Source organism: Argentina silus (assembly GCF_951799395.1).
Source record: "Argentina silus genome assembly, chromosome: 6".
In the NCBI taxonomy this organism is placed as follows: Eukaryota; Metazoa; Chordata; class Actinopteri; order Argentiniformes; family Argentinidae; genus Argentina; species Argentina silus.
Genome location: NC_139660.1, coordinates 17,661,616 through 17,685,935, shown reverse-complemented (window position 1 = coordinate 17,685,935; position 24,320 = coordinate 17,661,616). Strand labels below are relative to the sequence as shown.

Genomic DNA, 24,320 nt, shown 5'->3' with positions numbered 1-24,320 from the left:
ACATGCTCTAATCTCAACAGAACAGACGGTGACAGCTACAGTGAGATTTCACAGGAAATCAGACTCCTCTACTCGCTCTGTGAGAGGGGAGAAAACCGCTGCGTGACAACCAGCCACGCCACATCAGCCCCCCCCCCCCCCCCACACCACCAACCCAACATCACACCACACCAGCAGGGAGGAGAGACAACCCGGCCCCACACATCTCTTTACGTGCAAATGAGAAAATATCACACTGCCTTCAAAATACTATTAACCGGGGTTCAAGGGTGTGAAGACTGACATACTTTTTTTTTTCCAGTGCTGGGCTCAGTCGCACGGATGACAGATAAACAGACGGACAGACAGACAGGCAGGCAGGCAGGCAGGCAGAGGCAATAGGGGCCCTTAATTAAAGACGGACACATTAAGTCTATCCGGAGCTCCTCTCACTCGACTTCATCAATCCCTGCATGCAATCAATCACCCTGTCAATCAATGACAACCCAGGGCTCCTAACGCCTGTTATCAAAGACAGGCAGAGCAGGACGACAGAGGAAGAGGGGGAGGAGGACGGGGAGGAGGGTATTAAGAGTCCCATAAATAAAACCACTAACTGCTCCCGGCTGTCTAACCTCAGTCTGAATTGAAGAGCCTGATTTGTGTGTCCGACCCAAACCAGCAGAATTAAACCAAGGTGGGGGGGGGGGGTTGGTGGGGAGGTGGCTGGGGTGTGGGGGTGGTGAGGGAGGAGCAGAGGGGGGGGTGAGGAGAGAGAGAGAGAGGGGGGGGGGGAGAGACAGAGTGACAGTCTGAGACCACAGCAGAGCCGTCCTCCACTAGCTCTGGATCCAAAACTAATTATTTAGAACAGAGGGAGACGCAAGAGCCCCCACCACCCTGCCTTACTTCACCACATATTGAATTTAAGCCACGGCAATTTGGACACAAACACATTTCTCATATAAAAGGCAAAAACAAAGTCATATGCAAGCGAGGAACAGTGGCGCTGCCAGCTTTGAGGGCGCACACAAACACAGTCATAAAGAATGACAACAGGGAACAGCAGCTGGTGATTTGCTGAGACTCCCAGGTCTGTGTACTTACTCTAGTGTATATATACTGTGGATACACTCTATTCCTCATTCCGTCCATGCATTCCGATTTCTACCTCCACCAGCCTCCCCTGCACAGAGCAGATACCCAATAGGGAGGGGAGACGGAGAAGCTGCCCAACGCTCTCGACAGGGCTCAGGGTAACATTTGTTGTTTGGCGTTTTAAAACACGCCAAGCTCCTCAAACAGCCAGAGAGAGAGAGAGAGAACAACAAAGACGGATCCTTCTATCGACTGGAGCTGACGCAGGCAGCGGCGGTGCCGGGGAGAGAGACGGGAAAATAGGTAAAACAGAAAAAAAGAAAAGAGAAAAAAGTTCAAAGTGAATCAGTTCACAGAGAGACAAGTGACATTCATAACAAAACACTCTTGACGGTTGCCAAGGCGACACGGGTGTGTCTTTTGTCCGTGCGAGTGCTAGGTGGAGCGACAGATATGATCTCAGCACACTCCTAGGCAACGGGCGGAATGGAATCCAGGATTGGCGTCTTGACCCCGCGTCAACAGTGGCGGCCTCGCTGATTGAAGTGAGATTGAGAGGAGGCAGACCAACTCCGGCACGGGTGATGGATGATATGGTTAAGGGGGGGAAGAGAGAGAGAGTGTGTGTGTGTGTGTGTGTGTGTGTGTGTGTGTGTGTGTGTGTGTGTGTGCCTGCCTGTTAGAAAGAGAGTGCATGTGATCAGGTCATCAGTCACTAGACCTTTTTCTCAAGTAACTGGTATGAAGTCAGCCCCACAGCTCGTTAAGGCCCTACCCCCTTCCCCACCTACACAGACACCCACTGTACAAGCATGGACCCTCACCACCTCCCTGCTCTCACCCCTCCTTCTCTCCCCCTCCTCCTCTCATTTCAAACCATCCACACAACAGTCATTCACAGGTGAGGACTGGAAGAAAACCAGTGGTGGAGTCCCTTAGGTTTAACACAATCAAAAGATTGATGTTAAAAGTTAATGGAACCGTCTGAGCTGTCACAGCATGCCCTGAAGAATGACTTTCCTTTTCTTCTCCTTGACTCCTTAATGTCTTTCTCTGATCACCTTCAAGGCTGAGAGTACAACAGAGGCTCATTCGGGAGTTAATTCATTCATTAGCTCCCAGCAGTGGCCTAGCAGACGGGGAGGGACAGGCCCTGAAGCCTGGGGCACGGGTACAGCTGTGCCAGCCATGTGTGTGCCCACTGTCCTGGCCATCGGTCTTCACCTGCAGGATCTACCTTCAGCCCTCACACTGAGCCAGACTAAAAGCACGCACACACACACACACACACACACACGCTGAGATGCTGGAGGCCCATGCAATATCAGCAGGTGAGCCACGCAGTGACTGGGCCACTGTGGCACAAAGAGTCCTTCCCCCAAGGCCACCAGAACAAGCAATTAGACACGCTCTCTATCCCCAGCACAGACGTGATTCACTCAGCTTCAGTCAGTGGAGGCTGGGTGGAGATAGAAATCGGAGGATTGTCTCATTGTAGTGCATGAAATGGAATGAGGAATGCTACCAAACAGATATCATTCCTCATTCCATGCATTAGAATGAGCCCGTCCTCCGGTTTCCACCTCCACTGGCTTCAGTCACAGAGAGACAAGGACAAAGGCAGAGTTCTGCTGGTGGAGCACATGGCGGCTAGCTTTACTGTAGCTAATTTAGCATAGCACAGTACCATTACCCTCTCAAACTGGAGTATGTGGCTAACAGACTAACTGGCTTGAATATCAAAACAGTTATAAAGTGTAAATTGCAATTGCAATCGCCTGCCTTCGAGTCTTCAATAGAAAGCCTAAGGATTCCAGTTGATAACCATTTAATCTGGATAGAATCCTATTTTCCACTGGGGTGTTGTGGTACCAAAGAGATGTTTACTCTCGAGTTATGCCATCTAAATCAAGGGCCTTTCATAGCATAACATGCCCTTCTTAAGATGCCAACTAGAAGCGGGAGGGCTCCTTGAATCCTTGGCATCTTCCACGTCAATATGAATACTGAGGACTGGACTCCCTACCAAAGATGGTTGGGTGTGACTGATGCACACTGTGTGAACCTGCCATGCCCGTGCACACACACACACACACACACACACACACACACACACACACACACACACACACACACACACACACACACACACACACACACCACTTCAGGTGGCCTTGTTCGGGGAAAAAATCCACAGGTGAAAACATCATGGACCACAGCAAGAGGGAGGGGGGAGGAGGAGAGAGAGAGAGCTGAAGAGAAAGGTTTCCAGAGAAGGTGGGAAGAAAAAAGGATGTCACTTTTCTACAGAGATCTAATCTGAATCTAATTCTACGTATGTATGTGGGTCAGTGCTGGAAATAGACAATGCCTAACCTGAGCACTATTCAATAGGTTTCTATCAAATATGTCAGCCAGCTATGGAACACTAGGGGGAGGTGATTTTGGCATGAATGAGCCTCTTTGTTAGTGTTTTCTGCTAGAGGTGGGTGTCAGGAAATAATACAGAGATGGTGTTGTCATGGTGAGAGAATGGAAAGAGAGTAAGAGAGAGAGAGAGTGTGAGTGAGTGAGTGAGAGAGTAAGAGAGAGAGAGAGAGTGTGAGTGAGTGAGTGAGAGAGAGAGAGTGAATGTGTGAGAGAGGGAGAGAGAGAGAGAGAGAGTGTGAAAGAGTGAGAGACTTGAAGGTACCTACTGGCTATCATCACAGCTACAGATTGCCACAGTGCAGTAATGCTAATCTACTGAGGGCTATCGATCTCAGGCTTGTCGTTCCACATGTAATCAATGCCAACATCACTAGTTTTCATTACATACACATAGACATACACACAGACATACACAGACATACATACACACACACACACACACACACACACACACACACACACACACACGTGTGCCGTCTTCAAAAGGCAAAAAGCGGAAACAAGTGGAATGAGTTTCCTGGAGGAGAAAGTGCAGATTTCCATTGAAGTTTTCATCCCTGCCTGCGTAATTTCCTTGTGGGAGAGAGGAAGGAGTAGGAAGAAACACAACACAGCCCACATCAGCCAATTATTTCAGAAAAATGAGTTGCCTGGAGCCATGCATAATGTTCCGCTTTGTTTTGAGTCTCCGTGCTCCAAATGTGCACTGATCTCAAGCAGACGCCTTTAATTTTTCATCCCCATCTTAATTGCTATCTGGACCCAGTGAAGCAGGATTTCAGTGTGCGGGAGGGGAGGTGGGGGGGAGGTGGGGGAGCGGGGGAGGATGATCACTGTCACAGAGAGCCAGGTAATTAACTAAACATAGACAAACAGCGAGTGGAAGAAGAGGTAAACTAGATGAACTCTTTCATTAGTTCCAAACCTTTAGCAATGGAATTAAATTGGCTTATATTTCAGTAAGCAGTGGAAATGAATCTCACTCGAGTCTCCCTCCCTCTGCCTCTCTACTTCTTCTTGGTTGGCTGGGAAGCTGAGGCCTTATTCGGTTAGTGAGAGCCCGCCTGGGTAAAAGCCACTCTGTTAAGTGAATGGTGTTGGAGGATGAGGGGAAAAGGGGAAGAGAGAGAGAGAGAGAGTGGGGTATGCAGAACCTGCTGGTAATTACGGCAGCAGTAATGGCTGACCCGCTGCCCAAGGCCTCGGCTCACAGAACGCACTCGCATTTCACCCAATTAGAGTTTGAGTCCTGCCACCCTGCGAATTTCTAAAGGTCGACGTCATGACAAATGAGGAGAGAGGAGAAGCAGATTCAGAAGATCAGGACAGAGGCGACAGGAAACGCTGAGGGAATATAAATAAGGAGCTTGGATGGTAATGACACACACATACAGACACACACACTCTGTCTGAAGTACAAACTAGTTGGGTAGGGGTGTTGTTTTGTGTGAGTGAGGTTGAAAGGAAGTTCTCTCTGCTGGGTGAGGGCCACCACACCTGTGGGTTAGGGTTAGGGCCGTCACACCTGTGGGTTAGGGTTAGGGCCGTCACACCTGTGGGTTAGGGTTAGGGCCGTCACACCTGTGGGCTAGGGTTAGGGCCGTCACACCTGTGGGCTAGGGTTAGGGCCGTCACACCTGTGGGCTAGGGTTAGGGCCGTCACACCTGTGGGCTAGGGTTAGGGCCGTCACACCTGTGGGTTAGGGCTGTCACACCTGTGGGCTAGGGTTAGGGCCGTCACACCTGTGGGTTAGGGCCATCACACCTGTGGTTTAGGGGTTAGGGCCGTCACACCTGTGGGTTGCTTTTGATTTGCAGCAGTAAGATTACCTCAGGAGACGGTCACTCAGAGACTAGACTGGAACCTCTGTAATGAAATGGAAAATATGCAGCGGGGGGAGAGGTGATGGACAGAATGAATATATTTATCCTGGCTTTAATAACAAACTCACACTGGGGAGACAGAAGGAGGGGAGAGGGGAGAACAGAACAGATCAGTTTGAAAGAGAGTAAAGTGGTGAGGATGCCCTCCCTGCCCCTCCGTCTGCTGGCTGCTCTCTCAGAGGAGAGGGGAAAAGATGGAGATGAGACACTTCAGAATCCACAGCCAAACAAATCAACCTGAAGACACTAAAGCAACAGTATACAGGAAAGATTTGGCTTAAAGGTCCCGTATGTAAACATTCAAGCTTTCTAAAAGCTTCCTAAAGGTTGTAATGAATATGTTTAATCAGTAGCGATCAGGGAGTGAGATCCTTTGAAAGAAATGTGTCATTTACGAACGTTGTTTTGGTCCGGACTAAAATGGAGTGTCTTACCCAACACTTGGTTTGCATATAAACATGTTGTTACTACCAGGTCTTGGGGAGTGGACTGATCAATCTTCACCTTTCTGTCTCTGGTGGCTGCCTCTTCAAATCGTGCAAGGATGCAGAAACACAACTGCTGCAAGTCCATTTCGTGAGGTTATATTATTGTTATTATTATTATCGCCGCGATGGCCAGAGGTGACAAACTTTCGCCCTGCTCCTTTAAGTGTTGTGCTAATGGAAGTCATATCATCCACAACCCAAACCCATTCACTGTTTCCATTGGCTCTTATCTCAGCCTCACTTGCTGTGTTCTGCAAAGCTGACAGATGGAATCCTCTCAGTAAACCATCAGATGGCGATGGCTATTCCCAGCTCCATGCCTTGCACTGTGACCTCCATCACCTCCTGTCGCTGACAAACGAGAACACTGCGGTCCCCTAGACGACACCAGACCTGGGTCGAAAAGTTTTGGAAATCCGTTCAAATACTTTGAGTGTTTGTTTGAGCCTGCCTGGAGTGTCAGGTGTGCAGGGTTAGTATTTCTGGGACGACGGAATTGGTTCACTTGCACCAGGCAAACACAATCAAAACGCTGAAAATCATTTCAAATCACCTGTCACCTGACCTGACCATCTCCAACTGACGATACTGTGGAGACTTCCACTACAGTATTTAATTCCAAAACTCTCCTCGCCAACGAGAGACGTGCTATGAATCGGGACTGTCATTCTAAAACTCAGAGGGAATATCTCTACACCGCAATACTGTCTGTCTTTCTGTGGGACTTCAAGTAACTTTGAAAGTATGCGATGGCCAGGGATTAAATACCCAGGGAATGACTGGAATGTCTCGGTGATAAGGATAGTCTCTGAGCAATTCTTGGGAATGGTACAATAATAGTCCAGACCCAACAGTCCCCCCAACCCCCCCCCCCACATCACAGCTTATACATTATGCAAAGCATAACCTTAATCTCTGTGTGAAGGTCGGAGGGGACTTTCACACACTGTGGCCGTGAGCAACTACTCCAGGGGCCACTGCAGGGACGACGCCAGAGAGTGTGCCAGGTCCACTTCACAAAGCAACGCTAAGTATGAGAACCGGAGCGCTGTGGATTCCACTAACACCAGGCCCGGCTGAATGTGAATCCACTGGAACCAACAGTGTGGGAGTGAAGAGCTCCGTTATCAGAGGACCAATAATGGCTTGTATTGAGGAGGACATGTGTGTGTGTGTGTTAATGTGTGTGTTAATGTGTGTGTGTATGTCTCATTGATGATCCACGCGCGTGTGCAGTTACAGTGTAAGCCCAGACAAAGACCTTTTTGGCAGTCTGGCTCGAGCATGTGACGTGTAGAGAATGATGCTAGAAGCATGAACTGGTTGGAGAGGCTGGATGATCTCAGGGAGCTCTCAGAGAAAAGGAGTTGGCTGTGAAGTCGGCGTGCTGAACGTTGTTAAGATGGCAGAGAACCAGGCACAGTTTGTTATGGTTGATGACTTGCACATGTAGGAACAACACTCCGATAGGCTCCGCTCCACTGTCTGCATTCTTCCTGACTGACATTCCTCCCTCCGCCTGTCTCCCTCAGGGAAGAAGAGAGGCCGTATAACAAAGCATTTAGTAGCCAATTACTACAATGTCAAAACCGCAATTTATTTAAATGCATTAACAGAATGGGAGACATAAAAAAAAAACGACCACTACGTCCCTGAACCATCCATCATATCCATCTAGGGAATGTGAAATGTGATTTTCTTGCCATCGTTTCACAATCAAAGGCCTATCAGATTGTTATCCCACTGTGACTGGAGAGATTCCAGGCAGAGAGACAAAGTATGCAGTCCTGTCATGCAGGGCCTCTGCTTCGAGCCTCTCTCTCCCCTTGCCTGCAGTTGGGCTGCTCCTTTTACATAAGAGGATTTGCTGCAGCTAGCCGGGACACAGCAATGAAGGACATGGTCTCTGCGATGACATGCCAAGGCCCCAGCTCCAGCCCCTTCACCAGCCCTCATCTCTCCTCCCGCTAGCTCTGTATGCAGGCCCAATCATGACACAGAGATCCCAACACACCCAAACACCGGCGCCACAGCCCTGTATGGTATCTGGGCTGAGCTGCAGCTATCTTCAGAACCTCCAAGTCCCACCAGGTGACGGCAGCCAGGTACACAGTGTCCTCTTTTGCATATGAATTATGAATATGACAAGCAGAAAATACAAGCGAGAGAGAGAGAGAGAGGCAGAACCAGGGAAAAGAGATGCAAAGAAGGAGGAGAGCTGTCTTTTTTTATTTATTTTTTCCCCTTTTCCATCTCACTTCGGGCAATCTTGAATGGGGAGCGTGAGTCATCATTCCCCTTCGGCAAACCTCGGCGTTGTGGTGCTGCTGCACTGACGTTGGCGGAGAAACAGCACGGACCAGTATTCATCTGACAAATGCACGTCACGTCACTCACATGTGAACCAAGAGGGTTCTGGCCACAGTCCCAGAGAAGACATATGGGATACTGTTTCCCAGTAACACCTCAACAAAGAGAGGCACAGCAGCAGACCCAGTAAGGGACATATTCAATCAAACCAGTAATCAGGTTTTTTTTTTCGGGTTTCAGAGAAAAACACTTTTGAAATGGTCACCAGCTTTGATTGAATGGGGCTCAGTCAAAGGTGCAGGCCCCGTGTCCTCCTCCATGAGCCTGGCCTGGTGGAGGGAACAGACGATTCGTGACTCAGACACGTCTGAATGATGTCAGCCATTTTATCTCTGTCACTCTGAGACACGTCGTTTAGTAATTATTCATACTGTGCTCATGCATATTTCACACACAGCCTAGTCAGCTCATTCCGGTTAAGATTTTCATGAGCCCCTGAACGAGGTCGCTGTTTTATAATAAAAAGTTTTATAATAAAAAAATAAAATTAAAAAAAATTAAAAAGTTGTTCTTCTTGACGGAGGCCTACGGTCTCAACTTCTCTATAACATTTGGACTTCTTTAATAAAACATGACTTACAATTACATTATCACAGTTGACACAGTTAACACCATGACTACCTGCACTTAGCCACACTGTTTTATTGTACCTTAAATGATACAGAAACAAACCTAGCAGCTGAGGCCAGTAAAAAGTGAACGCCCTCTCCACTTATGCTTTGAAGCAGAACGCTGCTCTATAGATAAAAGCATAAACACACACACACACACACAGAGAAAGGAAAACACCCTCCATGTTTTAACACACTCGACCTTTCCATGTCTTGGCAAATGATAGCGGACGCAGGGTTCTTAAAATCTGCAAGTAAAAAGGAAATGGTAATGTGCAGTAAACAGCTGACAACAAGGCAGGCGCCTTTCTGATGAACTGCTCATCTCTGACCACTTCAGGTGTGTTTTCATGGTGAAGCTGTAGGAATAACAGCCAGGATGGAACAACAGCAGGCCTCTCAGTGTTTATTCAGGCTACAAAGTCTTTCATATCTTCTCTGTATTTTTACACAAATGTGAATGGTATGCAAATGTCACTTTATGTTAATGCTCTCTCTCTCTCTCATCAAACCCACACATGGCTTTCAAAGCTGCACTCAAACCTAAAGCAAACTGAGCATCAATAGTCACTTGAGGCCATCGTCAGATGAAGGCCGCAATGGAAATAGAAAGGTAGAGGATAATGAGGATTATTTGTATTCCAACAGTATGGCGAGCCTTCCTGTCCAGGTGCTATTCTCAGGCATACTCTTAAAATATTGATTGAGGACCTCTTTGTTGAACAAGTTTTTCTTGATTGTGTTTTATAATGTTATGAATGTAATTTTGTATGTTGTATAACTGTAAATCGGGCACGATGCAGGGCTCCCTTGTGAAAGAGACCTTGGTCTCAATGTGACTCCCTGCTTCAATAAAGGTTAAATAAAACTTTTTTTTTTTTTTTTTTTTAAATAGAACGCACCAGTGCCTGGGCACCAGGCACTTAGATGGGTTACGAGGTGATTTCCAGGAATACGTTATGAAAACACACACGTGCACACGCATGCGCATGCGCACACACACACACACACTCTCTCTCTTATCTAGGCCCTACACCATTAGCTGGGAGGTAAACACCATCTGGCCATGCAGGGCTGCTTCCCTGCAGACAGGCTCCAGTAGCTCCTCTTCCTCTTCCTACCCCCCCCCCCCCCACCATCAGGTGTCCTCCTGTATGAGTGTCTGACCAGAGGGCCTCCCGGGACACACACACACCAGGCATGATGTTCACATAGCATGCATAACCACGTGTGTCATGATACGACATCAAACAGTCACGTTACACCAGCCCAACATGGCAGGGGACCAACTCATAAGCCTGCAGATGGTAAGATGTCAACACGATGCCCGACGGCCACTATGAAGCTGTCAGAAACTGACATGAAGTAGACGTAGCGGTGGTGGTCGGTAATCACGCTCTTGGGTAGGTATGAGGTAGCTCTGCCAGCGTCTTCTAAAGCCCAGATGTAGCCCTCATACCACGAGGGTGTCCTCTTGGTATAACGGTTTACGCGTGCGGCATCCCTGCAGCCAGGAGTACCCTGAGGCATGGCAGACAGCTAGGATGACAGAGAGCGTAGATGAGGAAAAGTAATTGTGGTAAACTGTCATCTCAGCCTCCAGACTGATACACATGCAGTTGGTTTAAGGAGAGAAAAAAAAAAAAAAAAAAAAAAAGCCTAAATATGTCAAGGAAAAAATCAAGGAGTGGGGAATGGGGAGGGGGGGGGGTTGTGAAGTAGAGGAAAACTTTAATAAACTTCTCCATGAGAAATATAATAAACTGTGATTATTTGCACAGCTAAAATAACTCGGCAGGTCACATTTTCCGTTTTGGATTGCATGCACAATTTCCTGTTGGCTAAATTACGCACTACTGGATACTTTCAAAAAGTCAACGTTAGAAATGTTTTGATATGATTGTCAGCAGGCCTTTTATAATGTCATTCTGACGGACCAAAATAAAGCTGTACACAAACCTGATAAACCTTCATTCAGCAAGACGTGCCAACACAACATCCAGAGGAAAAGACAGAGGAGACCATACAGCCAATACATTGTTCTGAAACCCATATCTGATCATTGCTTAGAGTTTGAAAACAACTCAATGTTTTGCATCGGTGTCGGTCTTCACATTATATTTCACATAATTACCTCGTTGAGGAAAAGCTTGTTAGCCCTGTGTTCTTGTGGTGTACAGACTGTGGGTTATGCTCTGGATGGTGGGGTCTCAGCTAACGTACAGCGCTCTTCACCACCACCGTGCCGTTACTGAACTGTACAGATGCAGCAATGCTGCCATCTACTGGTGGCTTTGACCACGCCTGAGACGACTCTCTTAGACAGCACTCCATCAGCACTCCTTCTTCTGTCTAGTTACCTTTACTTTACACCCTGTCACATAACTGTTCATTTGACGAGGAACCCATCACGGTAAAGACCCCGGTAAAGTGTAAAGAGCGATCAGTAATAGGTAATAGTCTGCACCGTGATAGTACCCAGACCTACGGTTTCATCCACATCCAGCAGGTGTCGCCCTTGTGTAGGAAAACAATGTGGCGATGACACAAGCGCAATCACACACACAGCTCAAAATGACGTCAGGGTTTCAACTCTCAGTGAGTCTACTAGCCTTTAGGTCTGCTTGACGCACGCACGCACGCACGCACTCACGCACGCACAAGTTTCCTGCCTGTGTGAGCAGACAGTGGATGCTGATGCTGATGCTGAGTGCGTCAGGGCAGCAGACACCTGACTGGTGGATCCAGAGCCTGAGTTATCATCGGTGTCACTGCAGAGACTGGCCACAGTGTGTGTGAGTGTGGGTCGGAGACTGTGTGTATGTACAGTGCTGTACTCACCAGTCCTGCGGTGAGTGATGGTGCAGACTGGCCCAGGGACTGGTTCCTCATGCGGACCAGGTTGTTGGGCTCCCCGGGAGGCTGCCAGGCCAGCTGACTCACCCCACCATGATGGCTGCTGGACAGCGGCAGGAGCTGCTTACCTGGGGTGGGGTGGGGGGGGGGGGGGGGACCACAAACTGGGTCAACTACAACCCAAACAATATCCTGAGATCTGAGAGACTGAGCCAAAGAATATCAAAGTGTCTGTGTCTATGCATGTTTATGTGTGTGTGTGTGTGTGTGTGTGTGTGTGCGTGTCTCTCACCAGTCATGGCCATACTGCTACGGCGGCGGCTGAGGCTCTCATCCTGGCTGAGCTGTCGGTGCAGTTTGGTCTTGTTGGCGGCTGGGGACAGGTCAGGGTTACTCAGCTTCCGGAACAGCAGGGGAGGGGGCGCTGCAAACTCCTTCTAAAGAGAGGGACAGGGACAGAGAGAGAGAGAGAGAGAGAGAGAACAAAAGAGAGGCCTGTTAAACATAAATGGGTTAAGGCCAGAAAATAAATCCCATGACATAAACCTATGTGGATCCCTAAAGGGCAGGGCAGGGCAGGGCAGGGCAGGGCAGGGCAGGGCAGGGCAGGGCAGGGCAGGGCAGGGCAGGGCAAGGCAGGACAGGGCAGGACAGTGAAAGCACAGCCAACCCTAGTGTACTGTAGGGCCCATCTGTGTGTGGGCGCTGGGCCAAAGTAAAGCCATAAAACACTGTGCAAACTGCACACAGACACCGGACCCCCTGCTAATCTCATGGCTACACAGGTCCCATAAAGGCATGATCAAACAGGGGCTTACAGCACAGCCACACGCACACGCACGCACACACACACACACACATACAGTTTTGCTTCACTGCTGATGGACACAGCAGCAGGCACCTACACAGGCCCCCACACAGGCCCCCACACAGGCCCCCACACAGGCCCCCACACAGGCCCAGTCAGCCAATCCTGATGGAACAGGTTTGACTAGGAACTGGCCCAGGGACAGTTTTGTAGATTAGCTCATAGTGGTTAACATTAGGGCTAGAATAAAGAGCAGCTGACCTTGATTCAGTGGTAATGGGTGGAAAGTGAGATACTGTCTATAGAGACCACTCCAAAGAGCATCACCAGAGACACACACACACACACACGCTGGATGTACAGCCAGCTCTGTGAGTCAGGCCCTTTTTTGTTTTCCTTCTAAAAGAGCATGGAAACATCCGTCACCGTGGAAACCTGGCATGGCTGCTGAGGTCACTTCCTCTCCCGAGCCACAAGATGAAGCCCCTTGACGTGGGAGTGTTCCAGAAACATCTGGAGTCTTCCCGTGTCAGACCTACAGAGCCGCATCAAACCAGCGGGGCCGCGGAGCAAACAAACCCTAACACGCACTCAAACACTGAGGAACACAACGATAAACAGCAACACACACACACACACAATGTCCAAACATTGACTCAAACACAGAGAAACACAACAACACGTCACACACCCACATTCTGTATGTCTAAACACATGAGCCGACAAACACTCTGCATTAGTGAAGGCCAGGCCAATAGGACAGGCCGATAGGACAGGCCGATAGGACAGGCCGATAGGACAGGCCGATAGGACAGGCCAATAGGACAGGCCAATAGGACAGGCCAATAGGACAGGCTTAGCTGCTCCACACTACACTGCTTTGCGCATGTTGGGGCAGAATCACAGGTAAGGAAACCTCTGTTCAGAAACGCCGCATTCCTCAATAACAATCTACTCCGAAAGCTGAGTCCTGCTGTCTACCTGTATAGATGTGATCATCACTGATGGTGCATTCCTCTGGTGTGAACCACAGGAGGCTAAGCTAGGCACTAGGCAGGTCACAGCAGGCTAGGCTAGGCACTAGGCAGGTAACAGCAGGCTAGGTACTAGGCAGGAAACAACAGGCTAGGCTAGGTACTAGGCAGGTAACAGCAGGCTAGGCTAGGCACTAGGCAGGTAACAGCAGGCTAGGCACTAGGCAGGTAACAGCAGGCTAGGCTAGGCACTAGGCAGGTAACAGCAGGCTAGGTACTAGGCAGGAAACAACAGGCTAGGCTAGGCACTAGGCAGGTGACAGCAGGCTAGGCACTAGGCAGGTAACGGCTAGGCTAGGCACTAGGCAGGTAACAGCAGGCTAGGTACTAGGCAGGTAACAGCAGGCTAGGCACTAGGCAGGTAACAGCAGGCTAGGCACTAGGCAGGTAACAGCAGGCTAGGCTAGGTACTAGGCAGGTGACAGCAGGCTAGGCACTAGGCAGGTAAGAGCAGGCTAGGCTAGGCACTAGGCAGGTTTACAGCAGGCTAGGCTAGGCACTAGGCAGGTGACAGCAGGCTAGGTTGCATATGGAGTGCAACTACAGCAGGTAAGACAGTGACAGATATGTTGAGGTGAGAGTGGCTGATGGACTATGTCCAATGCCTCTGCTGCAGTTCACTCCCACACAGGTAGGTGGCAGACTTATGTAGACTTGTAGGCTGGACTGAGGAAAAACAGTCATAAAATTCTGTCACACAAAACATTTAACAAGGGGGCTTGGTTTGCAAACAACCAGATGTCCTTTAGCTTGCATAAGGCCCTGGCTGTGTAAGAGCACACCATTATGAAGAGTTTAGACTAGCTAATGTTACTAAGCCCAGGCTCTAAGCTCGCTCCCTTATTGAAGCTCCTTACACTCGGCCCACATTACTCTTCTGTGGCACTGCAAGAGACAGTGAGCGAGAGAGAGGGAGGGGGGGTGGGGGAGGGAGATGGAGGGGGGGGGGGGGGGACAGAGAGAGTTAGGAGGTGTAAGTGCAGCCCCAGCAACACTGTTAAGCCCTGGCTGGGATGTGATGGATCACAGTTGCCACCACACAGCCACATGCAGACACACAGAGCCAGCCAGCCAGCCAGCACCCTGGCCAGACTGATAGCCCGGCTCTCTCTCTGGCGCCCAGATAAATATCACAGGGATAGGCAAATCTTAACACAAACACCATACAGGATACGCAAATGTATAGTCTACACAGGCACACACACACACACCTAAGCACTGTTGTTAACATCAACATTGATGACTCATGCAATTCAATCCACAGATTAACCCCCCCCCCCCCCCCCCCATCTCCATATCTAGAGAAGTCACAGCTAAACCCACTGATAAGTCCACAATCCACTATCACCTCCACACACTCTGACCTGGTCTCACAAGGAGGAATCACTCACTGCCATACGAGACAAACAAGACATCAGCTGATCACACACTTGCATGCAAGGTGGTCGGTTTGTTCTGTTTCCAAAGGCACTGCACATCATGTACCGTAACCTCACCAGCCTTCAGAACAACAAACATGCCCTGCCCACAATGGGAACAGGCAATGTGAGCTCATTCCATTCCATGCATTACAATGACCCCCATCCTCCCGATTTCTACCTCCACCAGCCTCCCCGTGATGGGAACACTCAAAAAGGAATAAGTCCCCCACCTCTGACAGGAGCAGGCGTCTGCAGCGGCACATGGCTGGGCTTGCATTGTGCTTACTTGAGCAATAAATCCATCAATGTGGTTTACATACGCTTAACGATGCATTACTCACCACTGGGAGATTATAGGACTCTGCAATAAGCCAAAGGTATGTGTTGAACTCCCTGTGGAGCTCCTAGACGTACCGTAGCAGAGGGCTCCTCCTAAGAATATAAATATTAAACCTGACGTAGGATTTATCAGCCTCTCCCAGTCTATGGCCATCCATTCTCATTCCATTACAGTCAACGTAGACCAAATGTCCCATCACACCTACTTAGGCTCAGACAGTTGGCTCATTACCCGTATATACAAGCCTTGTTAAATACTTTTAGTGCTGAGGGAAGCATAAGCCAGGGGGGGGGGGGGAGAGCAACATTTTCTGTCACCGCCCCAAACCCAGCTGCAGTAGATATCAACTGTGGTGCCGTTGAGACCTGTCACATGACAGTCCCCTCCATATATTACCATTCATAATGCATATGTAAAGTGCAAGGCCAGCACAAAGACAGGGGAGGACTGTGAAATGGCCTGGAGCGCCCATGTTCCATCACTGACACAGGGGAGGATGTAATAACAGCCCTTCTTAATGGGGTGTCCTCCTCCTCCTCCTCTCCTCCTATGCATCCGTTCCCAGTGGTCTGTCTGTTTTGTGGTATTTATTTGAGCAACATTTATCTTGTGCCATGCGTCCACAGCGGGCCCCCCAATAATGAAATGCGCACATCTACAATCCATCACGTCTGTCAACAGCAGGGTGTGGGGTTGTTCCAACCTGAGCAGTTGTTCATGGCTGGAAGCCCACACCCCCCCCTCTCCCCATTGGCCCCCCCAAAGGAGCTCTCATCGCCCCCATTCCAAACCGAACCCTACCACCTCTTATGGGAGTAAGGCCTCAGTGGATGCTCACACACACACACACACACAGACACACACACCAAAACCTGCCTATGCTAGACTGTACAGGCAGGGGACGTGGACTGATCCCACATTTCCCTCCGTCAGCATTGGCACGTACAACCAACACAGAACCACCTCTGGCCCGGACAGCACTGATCTCAACCACTCTCCAAATCACACTGTGGGACAATGACGCATTGAGAGGCCAAATGCACATTGTAAAAAAAAAAGTAAGCATTTCAGCTAAATGGTGTTGAATGAATCAGCAGCTAGCCAGGTTCGCCAAACGTCCACAGGAGTACTGTAGCACTGCTGCGGCGAGGGCCTGATGAGGGACGGAGGCTAGGCTGTAGCTGACTGTGTTGATGGCACAACCCAGTGTTTTAGATTACACTATCGGTTTGTCTAGTCTGACTGATTATGTTGCTGCCGCTGCTAAAATGGGCCCCGCTCCAGGTACAGCCTGGTAACGAAAACCTCCCAACCTGTAAGACAGTGAAAGTACAGCCTGTGCCTTGTTAAATCAATGTCTCCCCCCTCCTACATCTCTCCCCCTCCCCCCCACCCCCCTTCTCCTCCCTCCTCGGCTGAGCTGTGCAGGTCTGCCTGGGAGCTACTGAACCAACCTTATGTTTCTGGAGCCGGTCCAAAGTTCACAGCCGTGCTCTAAAGGAGGAGCAACATAGGAGAGGGGTGATGGGATTTCACATAGATCACCAGGAAGAGGTGTGTTTTTGTGTGTGTGTGTGTGTGTGTGTGTGTGTGTGTGTGTGTGTGTGTGTGTGTGTGAGAGATACCATTTCAGATGATTAAGAAACCATATGATCCACCAGTGCTGCAGACACACAATGCCGCTTTTGTTCGAAGATGGAAACCTTTGTACCCAGGTGATCCATTCATAAAAAAAAGCACCTCAGGAGTCCTCAGCTCTGTGTGAATGATAAACATCCTGACGGAGGAAGAAAGTCGTGGCTCTCTGAACACACAGACGACCACCCCAGCACTCTCTCCTATAAAGCCCCCTCTCTTCAGGTCCCCCCTGTTTCAGCCCTCGAAGGCTCTCTTGCCTGACAGTGGGGAGAGATTAGAGGGAGAGGTGAGAGGAGCTGTGGGGAGCAGCTGGAGTGTTACAGTGAGTGCAGGCCTGTGGCCCCCGGGCGTGAGACGCTCTGGGAGTGGGCCTGCTTTACCTCCGACGCCCCACGACACCCTCCTTCCTGACAGCTGCACTCCACTGGGCCTCAGAGGAAACTGCCTCACTCTACAGGTCCACAGCTCCACTTGAGACACACTTTCACTGTGTGTGTGTGTGTGTGTGTGTGTGTGTGTGTGTGTGTGTGTGTGTGTGTGTTTTATGCCTCCCTTCAAAGAACAATATACATTTGTGCCTGTGTTAACAAGTGTACAGTATACATGCCTGTGCAAGTATAATGTATGAATCATGTATGTTTCCAGTCAGGTACAGTAAGTTTGTGTGAAAGTGGCTGCTGTGAAAATGTGGATCTTAATCAAACCAGTTAACAGTGTTGATGTCTTCCAGATGTGAGGAGCCCTGGCTAGGCTAGGCTAGGTGTCCAGGTTCAGTGCAACCCAGTGGATGGAGCTGTGGTTGAGGCTAGGCTAGGTGTCCAGGGTTCAGCGCAGAGGCAGTGGATGGAGCTGTGGCTGAGGCTAGGCTAGGTGTCCAGGGTTCAGCGCAGAGGCAGTGGATGGAGCTGTGGCTGAGGCTAGGCTAGGCTAGGTGTCCAGGGTTCAGCGCAGAGGCAGTGGATGGAGCTGTGGCTGAAGCTAGGCTAGGCTAGGTGTCCAGGGTTCAGCGCAGAGGCAGTGGATGGAGCTGTGGCTGAAGCTAGGCTAGGCTAGGTGTCCAGGGTTCAATGCAGAAGCAGTGGATGCCTGTGAGCTGACTATGGGAGGTGGAGGGAGGACAATGCTCTCATAACCTGGGCCTGTGCCAGGGACAGGGCTGGGCTGGGACCAGGCTGGCTGGCCTCAACTATGTATGGGACCGACTGTGGCTGCTGGACTGAACCTGGGCTGTGGGGCTGTGCAGGGTGCAGTCTCTGTCCATTCACTAAGCAAGTGCTTGGACAGAGTGTTCAGTGCACACACTGATGTTTTTGTGACCTTTGGATCACTTCTAAGTGACCACAGGTCAAAGTGGTCCCCTTTTGGGAACCATTTGACCCGCCTGATGACACATGACAGCTGCAATGGACAGCAAGTGTGCCTAATTTCCTTCTGGCCCATGGGGAGCAACTCATCCTCGGCAAAGTGGGTAAACACGTTTCAAATACTGTAAATACGGGTTCTCTCCGCAATGGGCAGCCCAGCCCAGCCCAGCCCAGCCACAGCCCCAGCGTGTTCTGAATCTGAACTATGCAGGAACTCACGTATGATGTCTAAGTCCATGAGTAATGGTTCCAGGCTGCCTCCTCCTCAGAGAGAGAGGGAGAGGGAGAGGGAGAGTTATGTAACAGGGTGCTACAGGGAGTAACGTGACTCTGCCAGTTCTACCTCTACCCTGCCCATGTAGAAAGAATGGAAAGAATAAGTGTTGTGTATGAGGGCGGGAGCGAGAGGATGATGTGGACCAGGTGTCTTAAACCAACTAGAGAACTCCTCAGGCTCCAGCCCTGGTCGTCCACACTGGTTCTCAAAGCCAACACACACACACACAAAGTGCCTACTCACACACACACAGAGAGAGAGAGAGAGAGAGAGAGAGAGAGAGAGAACAAGAGAGAGAGAGAGAGAGAATGAGATGAGGTATTGAGTTGAGAGCAGCTTGTTTGGAGTTCTAGGCCGTAGACTCCTGTTTTGACACTTCCAGGAGGCACATGCAGGGGTGCACAAATGCATTGTGAGGAGAGGAGAGGAGGCTCAGCCTTGGGGGGGGGGGGGGGGGGGGGGCGGTCTGCTTACAGATCTGATTACTATGTAGGATTAATGCGGCATTCATCTAGGCTGAACTCCGGACGGCAAACAGATGATAATCCCTCCACTCCGCACGGACCCCCGGTGCTACACCCAACAGAACCAGCCCCTTCCCCGCGGCAGCCCCCCAAATCCAACACATATGGACGAGCATCTTGAAAGGATCTCTTTCAGTAGATTAGCCAATAAAGAGATTAATTCGTCCCCCAATTTACAGGGGGGGGGGGGGGGGATATCTGCTGCTTGAGAAAGTTGCTTCTTGCAGCTTGATTGTGATGTGAAGGAGCCGGGAGGGAGGCTTCATCACTGTGGCTCCCAACAGACTTGTTTACAGCAGGGTTGAGGGGAGAGGAAACCCGTTGTATGAGTCTCTGGGCTGCTGTTCTTGCTCTGCTCAACATCAGCTAACAGTTGTCCTCATTAGGAGAGGAGAGGGGGCTGGGGAGAGAGGAGAGGAGAGGAGGAGGGACAGAGAGAGAGGACCAGACCGGGGAATTAGACAAGAGGTATCATAGGGGCCCAGTTAATTGTTTTACCAACACTTAATGATAACAAAGTTTCAACAAACAACTCAAAAGTTTTTTTTAAATTATATTTCCTCCTGAAGTACACTGCAAACTTTACGAGGGGAGAATTGTCTCTCTGTCAGCCCCTCTCTCTCTCTCTCTGTTTCTCTCTCTCTCTCTGTCTGCCTCCTCTCTGCTGCCTGCCTACGCTAGGGGCTTCTCTCTAATCTGTCTCCTGCAGCTGTGAGGGGGGAGAGAAGCCACGCCAGCCCTGCTCCCCAGCCCAGCCCTGCCCCATGCTCAACCCTGTCACACTAAACCTTCCACTGAACGGCCTGCTCAGTCAGTCAGACAGTCAGTCAGTCAGTCAGTCAGTCAGTCAGACAGTCAGTCAGACACCTCTCAGAGCCACAGCCTCAGCCCAGGCCCAACTAGACAGGCCAGGCCAGGACCACCTAGGCCCAGCTTCAGCCCAGGCAGGCAGGGGGAGATAAGAGACCTACTGAGAGGACAGAGGAGAGGAGACTAGGTTAGTCAGTGCTGGGAGACAAGAGGGTTTGATCTGAGAGAGAGAGAGAAAGAGGGAAAGAGAGAAGGAAGACAGAGAGGAGTGAACTAGGCTGGGGATAGGGCAATAAGGGAACAGGGAGGGAGGGACAGCCAGAGAGAAGAGAAAAAAAAAGATGGATAGAGTGCATCCCGCAGGGTGTATACAAAGTGGCGGGGGAGAGGGAGGGTAAATCTCAGCAGCCCCATCATTAGCTTGTCCCCTCCCCAGCCCACAGGGTCACTAATGACCCCCCAGAGCGTGACCTTCAGAGGCCAATCCAGACGCACCAGGGGAGGGGACCATGTGTAATTCAACACCACAGGACTTCAATAACATCAGGACAACAGCCAAGGCCAATCTATCATACCCCACCCAAGGCAAAGGCAGCCACTGGCCAATTCTGTAGCTATTCCTTATCAAAATCTTTAATTAAAAAGATTAGGTTTATAAATAAAAGAAAAAGTCTGCAACACTTCTGGGTGCAGAGAAATGAAGCGGGGTAGAGGGAGGAGGTTTGTTCCCTCGTGTTAAAGCCAGGAGGAACAGTGGCCTTTAAGACACAGCCAAACCCCAGAGAAAACTGGAACGTCCAAGGCTGGTCACGTCATAGTCCCAGGGACGGTGGGCCAGGCTGGGCGCCTCTGTTCTGTCTGTAGCTGACAGCAGTGGCCTTTCGCTGGGGTAGACCCAGCCAGCCAGCCCTGCACTCCTGTCTACTGGGAGATATGGCCTCATTACTGAGGAGCTCCTAGGACACAACACACAACATTGGCCAAATGTCACACCTTCCTCCTGCCTTCCCTCCCTTGCCCCCTCCTCCTCCTCCTCCTCCTCCTCTCACTAGGAGCCTAGGCCTAGCCCTGAAGATAAGGTTAAAAGCACACAAAATCAGCAGTCAAACCTGGTCACACACTTCCCGTTAATTCCACCAAAGCCATTTTAGCCACCACTAATTAAAGCAGCCTTTAACAAACAGTGATTCAGAGGCTGTAGACTGAGGGACTAAACAATGAGACAGACTGAGGGGGGGGGGGGGGGGGGGGGGGGGGGGTGCTGCCTGACTCAGACAGTGCGAGGTCTAGCTGAGATAAGGGATAGGGTAACAGAACTGAATACTCTGCTTTAGTCACAATAGAGAAGTAAAATGAAGGTTATTTGTTTGAGCAGTTCCGTTGCTCTTTACTTAAACAATGGCGGAGGAGAGAGAGAGAGACGGGGGGGGGTGGGGGGGGGGGGGATGTCTGGCTGTTGTGTTCATTCCATAATGGCAACGTGACAGTCCTTCTCGTAATGACTCAAATGAGAGGAATGTGATGAATAATTTGAGAGAAGGGGTGAGAGGGGTTTGCTCTCTGATGGATTGCACTGACTACCCCCCCTGTCAATCAACACCGAGACAATGGAGGCTAGTCCATTAAGATGACTATTAGGCTGTCCTTTAATGTTGTGGGAGGGTAGATAGGATGAGACTGGAGAGATGGTACAGAGACACACACAGATACACGCAGACACATGAACACACAGACACGTGCACATACACACACACACACACACACACACAGACACGTGCACAAACTCAGACAGAACACAGTGCCACATTAGCATTTAGAGCGGTCTTTGCAGGGTGAAGAGGATAATGGAGTGGGGAGATGAGTTAAATGGCTTTTTCATAGTGCTGCACACTGAGGGAGATAAGGTTCATTTGTGCTTCCACCCGCCACCGCTGGCTGATTCTAACTGCTTTGTGCCAGCTCCTTCCCTCCCTCCCTCCCTCCCTCCCTCCCTCCCAGACAAGATGAGAGGTCTGTCTGTGTGACTCTGCAATGCAGAGAGGAGAGGAGAGGAGAGGAGAGGAGAGGAGAGGAGAGATCCAGGCTTCTCACAGGGAGGAAGATGAGACAGGGGAGATGAGATGAGTGCTTCGGGGTGTTCCATTAGCAGAGGAGGACACAGTGACTCAGCAGGCTGAGGGGTCTCTCCACCGTCATCCCCCCCCCCCCCCCCCCCCCCCCCCCCTACGGCCAGAGCCTGTCCTGTCTTACCTCTCTGGTCTCAATGACTTCATGCGTGGAGATATCTGACACTGATATGTTTACTCAACTGTCACTCAATGAACGCCGCGAGAGTTCATTGTACTTCACTATTTGGACACACACACACACACACACACACACACACACACACACACACACACGGTTCCCGGCACGACTAGGATAAATCAACTTGACACTATGAAAGTCATTCCATGAGGACATGGACCAGAACAGAAACCGGAGAAAGCCGAATGCTACAAAACAGGAATTACAGCTGCAAGTTCAACAGCTACGGCGTGGCCCCAACAGGAAGCTAGCTCAGCAGAACACACACAATATCCTCTCTGTCTGCATTCCGGCACACACACACACACAGCACCCACGCATAGATTCAAGTCTGCATATATTATAGGCTAGAATAAGGTGGAAAAACAATAACAGGTGATTCAGTGAGATGGGGCCCAGTTGTGCACATTGAGCAGCATGTCATTATGGAGAACATGAAAGCACCTTGGGTCTGATGAAAAACCCTCATCAGTATGGTAATTACACCTTAAAAACATAGCACTGTGCCGGAGTGGGCTCAGGGGAGGGAGGGAGGGACCACCAGGAGAACTGGAGAAGGATGTGGTGGAGGTTTATCTCACACACATCACACACACACACACACGCTATCCTTAGGGAGGCATCAGGAGGAGTTTTACTGTGGCTTAGGCTGTAGTATTGTCAAGAGAGTGCCTGCGGCCAGTGAAACAGTGTGGCAGCTAGCTAGCTCCTAGTCCCCTCTCCCCCTCCCCCAGTGCAACACTGCTCCTGAGGAACGACTACCCAGGGAATTAAGGAACTAAGAGACCGTGGCGTCTTAAATGCTTGGTGGGTAATCAAAAAGCTGTTGTGTGTGACGCTCGAACCCCCTCCCCCTTCCCCCTCCTCCAGCTCCTTGCTTTTAAAAAAAAGATCTCGGCCCATTAAATTGGATTTTTCTATCCTCGGGCTGATTACCATAAAAGACACGCAATGTTTCATTCTGTGCATAACTTCGGTATAATTAGGCTGCGTGGTTTCTCAGAGCCGCTTTTTGGCTCTCCGTAGCTGCCCATTCAGGAAGCCTCTACAGGGCGCTGTGAGGCTTCATAGGACACGATTAAAAGGTCTATTTACAGAATGACAAAATACCGAGAAGACTATGGGTATATTTAACTAGTTAACAGGCTACGACGTGTGCAGAAACCTAAGTGTTATGTGGGGGAAGAGAGAACGTCGAGAACCCCCCCCCCCCCCCCCCCGCGCGCGCTCGTTCAGGTAGTGGAACGCCATCTGTTTCCAACCTCCACGTCTCCCACTCTCCAGCAGTTGGATGAGAAAGCGGTGTGTGTCTGTGTGTGTCTGTGTGTGTCGCAGGTATGAGAGGCAACAGGCCACAAAACAGAGTTTCACTTCCTCTCCTGGCAGAGACAGCTGGTGAGAGAGGAGAGAAAGGGGGAAAAAAAGACAGAGAGAAATAGAGAGATGAGAGAGAGAGAGAACGAGAGAGAGCGATAGAGAGATCAGGCAGTTGAGAGCAGCTTGTTTGGAGTGCCAGGCCATTGACGATGGGTTTTCATTTGCCCAGGGCTGGAGATTACACAGCATTACATCTGACCATCAGGGCAGTTCATGGAGACAGAAATGGGCAAGGACCCATCAGTGATACAGATCTCTAGCCCCGGCCTGCTGGATCAGATCTCTCTCCTCAGTGCTCCGGACCAGCCAGCAATGCACTCTCTCTCTATCCATATCCCCATCCCCGTCAAGCCACCGGGCTCTCTTACACACAACCAACTCCTTTATACTCCCACTCCTCCCAATGGCTCCGTATGGATTCCATCTTCATGATTTGGCATGGCAAGGCCCATGACTTTGCAGAGCTCCGTCTCTAAGGCTACGTAATGGCTATGCCCCCCCCCCCCCCTCCCCGAGGCTCTCTCCTCTCCGATGGCCTGCCAGTATAAATGTGTGGTTTGGCTCCAGCAGGTTACGGGAGGTCAGCCATGCACGCTCTGTTTTCATTCTTGGCCCCCAGCCGTCTGGCTGATTAATGGGGGGACCTGATACAGTGTTTTCACAGGCCTTTATGGAGTTCCACAGGAATCTGGGAGGGGGGGAGT

At 50.3% G+C, this 24,320-nt stretch overlaps 1 protein-coding gene across 5 annotated transcripts in view; it reads right to left on the bottom strand.

Annotated features, from left to right (window-relative positions):
- mast2 (microtubule associated serine/threonine kinase 2) overlaps nt 1–24,320 on the bottom strand; it is a 115,950-nt gene that overhangs the window by 82,609 nt on the left and 9,021 nt on the right. For 4 of the 5 annotated variants that reach the window (XM_083672120.1, XM_083672122.1, XM_083672119.1 and 1 more), the window contains exons 2-3: nt 12,009–12,153; nt 11,702–11,844 (exon numbers count right to left, since the gene is read on the bottom strand). In XM_083672120.1, the coding sequence (XP_083528246.1) occupies nt 11,702–11,844; nt 12,009–12,153 (288 nt within the window). Of the gene's footprint in view, nt 1–1,086; nt 1,137–11,701; nt 11,845–12,008; nt 12,154–24,320 lie in introns of those variants that run through there. The other variant, XM_083672123.1, reaches the window with a different exon arrangement.